This window comes from Nothoprocta perdicaria, unplaced genomic scaffold, assembly GCF_003342845.1.
Source record: "Nothoprocta perdicaria isolate Ctin4 unplaced genomic scaffold, notPer1 scaffold_558, whole genome shotgun sequence".
Classification (NCBI taxonomy): Eukaryota; Metazoa; Chordata; class Aves; order Tinamiformes; family Tinamidae; genus Nothoprocta; species Nothoprocta perdicaria.
Window position 1 is genome coordinate 60,257 of NW_020455819.1, and position 4,187 is coordinate 64,443.

A 4,187-nucleotide genomic window follows, 5' to 3' on the forward strand; every position below is an offset into this window, starting at 1 on the left:
CGTCGACTTCACCCTGGAGAGCCCCGCGGGGCGGCTGCTGGTCAGCGAGCGGCGCCGCGCCGACGGGCTGCACACGTGAGCGCCCCACTGGCCCCAGCGGCCCCAGTGCGGCCAGTGCGGCCCCAGCGCGTCCCCAGTGTCCCTAGTGTGTCCCCAGTGCATCCCCACTGTCCCCAGCGGCCCCAGTGCGGCCAGTGCGGCCCCAGTGCGTCCCCAGTGCGTCCCCACTGTCCCCAGTGCGTCCCCACTGTCCCCAGCGTCCCCAGTGCGGCCAGCGCGTCCCCAGTGCGTCCCCAGTGCGTCCCCACTGTCCCCAGTGCGTCCCCACTGTCCCCAGCGTCCCCAGTGCGGCCAGTGCGTCCCCAGTGCGTCCCCAGTGCGTCCCCAGTGCGTCCCCAGTGCGTCCCCACTGTCCCCAGCGTCCCCAGCGCGTCCCCAGCGCGTCCCCAGTGTGGCCAGTGTGTCCCCAGTGTCCCTAGTGTGTCCCCAGTGCACCCCAGTGTGTTCCCAGTGTGGCCAGTGTGTCCCCAGCGCATCCCCAGTGTCCCCAGTATCCCCAGTGTGTCCCCAGTGTGGCCAGTGTGTCCCCAGGGTCCCCAGTGTGGCCAGTGTCCCCAGTGTGGCCCCAGTGTGGCCCCAGTGCATCCCCAGTGTGTCCCCAGTGTGGCCAGTGTCCCCCCAGTGTGTCCCCAGTGTCCCCAGTGCGTCCCCAGTGTCCCCACTGTGTCCAGTGTGTCCAGTGTGCCCCAAGGACCCCAATGTGTCCAATGTGTCCCCAGTGCGTCCCCAGTGTGTCCCCAGTGTCCCCAGTGTGTCCCCAGTGCATCCCCAATGTTCCCAGCATGTCCCCAATGTCCCCAGCACCTCCCGATTGTCCCCAACTCATCCTCAATGTGTCCCCGGTGTGTCCCCAACGTGTCTCCAGCTCATCCCTAATGTCCCCAGTGTGTCCCCAATGTCCCCAGCACCTCCCCATTGTCCCCAGCGCATCCCCAGTGTGTCCCCAGCTCATCCCCAATGTTCCCAGCGTGTCCCCAGTGTGTCCCCCAGTTCTCCCTGTCCCCAACGTGTTCCCCGTGTCCCCAGCACCTCCAGCACATCACCCACATCACCAGTGTCCCAGTGTGACCCTCCYGCCACCAGCGTGTCCCCACCACGTCCCCCCACGAAGTCCTCCCGGTCCGGCCTGTCCCCCCCGTGCCTGCTCCGCGTCCCGTGTCCCCGCCACGTCCTCCCCATAGCCCTACATGTCCCCACGTCCCCCTGCCGTGTCCCCCCCCACGGCGTCCCCGCGGGGTCCCCACGGCGTCCCCGTGCCCGCAGCGTGGAGCCCACGGAGGGCGGCGACTACCGCCTCTGCTTCGACAACTCCTTCAGCGCCGTCTCCGAGAAGCTCGTCTTCTTGGAGCTGCTCCTGGACGGCGGCGCCGGCGCCTCCCGGCTGGAGGCGGCCGAGCCTGACGACGCCCTGGACGTCCGGATCGAGGACATCAAGGTGGGGGGATGATCCCTGCGGAGGGGGTGATCCCAGTCCAGGGGGAATGATCCCGGCTGGGTTAATGGTCCCAGCTGGGGGGATGATCCCTGCGGAGGGGGATGATCCCAGATGGAGGGGTTAATGATCCTAGCTGGAGGGGGGTGATCCCAGCCCAGGGGGAATGATCCAGGCTGGGTTAATGATCCCAGTCCAGGGGGGATGATCCCGGCTGGGGGGGTTAATGGTCCCAGTCCAGGGGGGATGATCCGGACTGGAGGGGATGATCCCAGCTGGGGGGTGGGAATGATACTGGCCGCAGGGGACATGATTCCAGTGTGGGGAGCAGGGGGATGATCCCGGCAAGGAGAGGGATGATCCCGGCCCGGGGGTGGGAATGATCCCAGATGGAGGAGGAGGGTGTGATCCCAGTGCAGGGAGGCGGGGGATGATCCCGCAAGGCAGGGGATGATCCCTGCAAGSGGCAGGGGGGTGATCCCGGTACGGGATGGGGATGATCCCGGCGGGGCCGATCCCGGGATGCCAGCGGCGCCGTGCGCTCCGCAGGACTCCATCGAGACGATGCGGGGCCGGCTGGAGCGCAGCATCCAGCTGCAGACGCTGCTGCGCGCGTTCGAGGCGCGCGACCGGCGCCTCCAGGAGAGCAACCGCGGCCGCGTGGACTTCTGGTCGGCGCTGAACGCGGGCGCGCTGCTGCTCGTGCCGCTGCTGCAGGTGCTCTCCCTGCGCAGCCTCTTCCCGGCCGAGCGGCGCCCGCGCACGTGACGGCGCCGTCTTCCCGCCGGATCGAACCCCGCCGCCGCTTGGGATGGGCCGGATCCCGATCCCGCCGCTGCCATCCCGGCTGGGGCCTTGGGATGCTCCCTCTCCCCTCCCTTCCCTCCGGCGGGCAGGGAATATCCGCCACCTTCTCACCCATTCCCGCCCTTGGGGTGTTGCCATCGCATTCCCTCCTCCAAGAATTCCTTAAACGGTTCCGAATCCACCTTCTGCAGAAGGATCTGGTGTCCCAGCTCTGCTTCCCTYTAAGCTCCGTCTTCAGGGATCCCTGGTCCAGCCTGGAACATCTGCCCTGGGGCTCCCTCCTTCCCGGGGAACAGGCAGCGGGAGAGGGGGCCCCATCCTGTCTACCCAGCACCCTTGGGTGCGCGGCCGCCACAAACACCAGGACACGCTGACACCTTCCACCAGGAGAGCTTTTCCCTTTATTTTTTTTTCCTTTTTTAGTTTATTAATAGGATACAGACCGGAGGCACTTACACGGTGGCAGAACCGAGGGAAGGGGCTGGAGCTGCTCTCATTTCATCCATGGCACAGGGGGCGGGGGGAGAGGCTGCCCCTGCTCCCACCGGATCCGCCCGCACAGGAGCGGATCCCTACGGAAAAGCCTCTGGGAACGGGGGCAGAGTTAAGGCAGGCCGGGCCGCAGCCCCCTCCCCGGCCCAGGGCTGCGGTCCCTGTTCTTCAAAACCTACTTCTCTCTTTTTTTTTTTTTGTCTTTTTTGTTTTTCTGCGTATTTTTCTATACAATTATCACAAGTCTTTAAAAATATTTACAGCGTCTGCTGCCCGGGGGAGCCGGGAGACTCCGCCGGGAAGGCCGGGCCGGCACCGGGATACCTGAGGAGGGCGTGGGGCCGGAGGCTCCCGCGCGCGGGCCGCGGATTAGAGTGATGAGCGCGGCGCGAGCTGCGTTCCCGGCCCGTTCTGGGCATAAATCTCTGKTTTTTTCCCTCCAAGCTATAAAAAGTGAAAGACTATGGGCAGATTAGCAATCGAATGGGGGCGGAAACCAAAAATCACTATGTTTCATATAGTATATATTAATAAAAAATTCTGGCGGGGGGAGGAAGAGGCAGGAAGGGGCTCGGCCTCCGCGGCCGCTCCGAGGCTGCTCCTTGCAGGATGGGGACAAGGGGGGACAAAGTGCAATGTTCAGCCCCCCCCGCTCCCCCCACCCAATCCATGATCCTGCAGGGGCGATCCGGCGGCTCCCTGGGCTGGGGGAGCGGAGCCGCGGCGGATCCTGCCCTTCTCCCTGCTCCGGAGCGGGGGCGGCCGCCGCGGCCCCCCCGGGCGGTTAATCCAGCAGGGAGGGCTCGGCCGGGCGGATGATCGTGGGTCGGGTCGGCGCCGCGGGGGGTCTCCTGCTGCGGAGGGAATGGGAACGTGAGCGGGAAGGGCGGGATTGGGATGCGCCACCCCACACAGTCCCGCTCCTGAAAACCAGAGTGCCCGGGAGGTGGGTAACGGGGACTGAATCCCACGGGATCCCCATTGCCTGCCAGCCACGCTCCCGAGCTCTGGAATGCCAGACCCGGAGCATGCTGGGAGGCGCCAGCAAGGACCAGTGTGTCCATAGGGGAGAGCTCCAGCAGGGTGGGAATAGGGAGCTGCTCCGGCGGCTCCAAACCCGGAGCACGGAGGGACCCGCAGCAGGAATCCRGCTGTGGCGGGAGCCGGTGCCGCAGCACGGACGCTATCCCGGGACAAGCGGGAGCCCTGGGAAGCCGGGAACACCCCCACTTCCCGCACGGAGTCTCTTACCTGGGCACGCCGGGCGGGATTCCGGGCGGGATGCGCGCCGGGCGCGTGGGGATCTGCGGGGGTGCTGCGAAGGGGTCGCTGTTGAAGACGCTCTGCGGCGCCGGGCGCAGGGGCACGGGGGGGGCGGCGAAGGAGGGGCCCCCCG

At 66.8% G+C, this 4,187-nt stretch overlaps 2 protein-coding genes across 3 annotated transcripts in view; one reads left to right on the plus strand and one right to left on the minus strand.

Moving 5' to 3' along the window:
• Position 1: 1 nt before the first annotated feature.
• TMED1 (transmembrane p24 trafficking protein 1) lies at positions 2 to 2,568 on the plus strand (the record flags this gene model as incomplete). Its single annotated transcript, XM_026048604.1, has 3 exons — positions 2 to 75; positions 1,324 to 1,495; positions 2,042 to 2,568. Coding segments are annotated over 3 exons (465 nt in total), but the record flags the coding sequence as incomplete, so codon positions are not given.
• A 202-nt stretch (positions 2,569 to 2,770) lies between these two features.
• The window catches only part of DNM2 (dynamin 2), a 19,230-nt gene continuing 17,813 nt past the window's right edge, over positions 2,771 to 4,187 (minus strand). For both annotated transcript variants that reach the window (XM_026048606.1, XM_026048605.1), the window contains exons 20-21: positions 4,043 to 4,178; positions 2,771 to 3,645 (exon numbers count right to left, since the gene is read on the minus strand). In XM_026048606.1, coding sequence (XP_025904391.1) covers positions 3,576 to 3,645; positions 4,043 to 4,178 — 206 coding nt within the window. In that variant the 3' untranslated portion in view covers positions 2,771 to 3,575. The remainder of the gene's footprint in view (positions 3,646 to 4,042; positions 4,179 to 4,187) is intronic.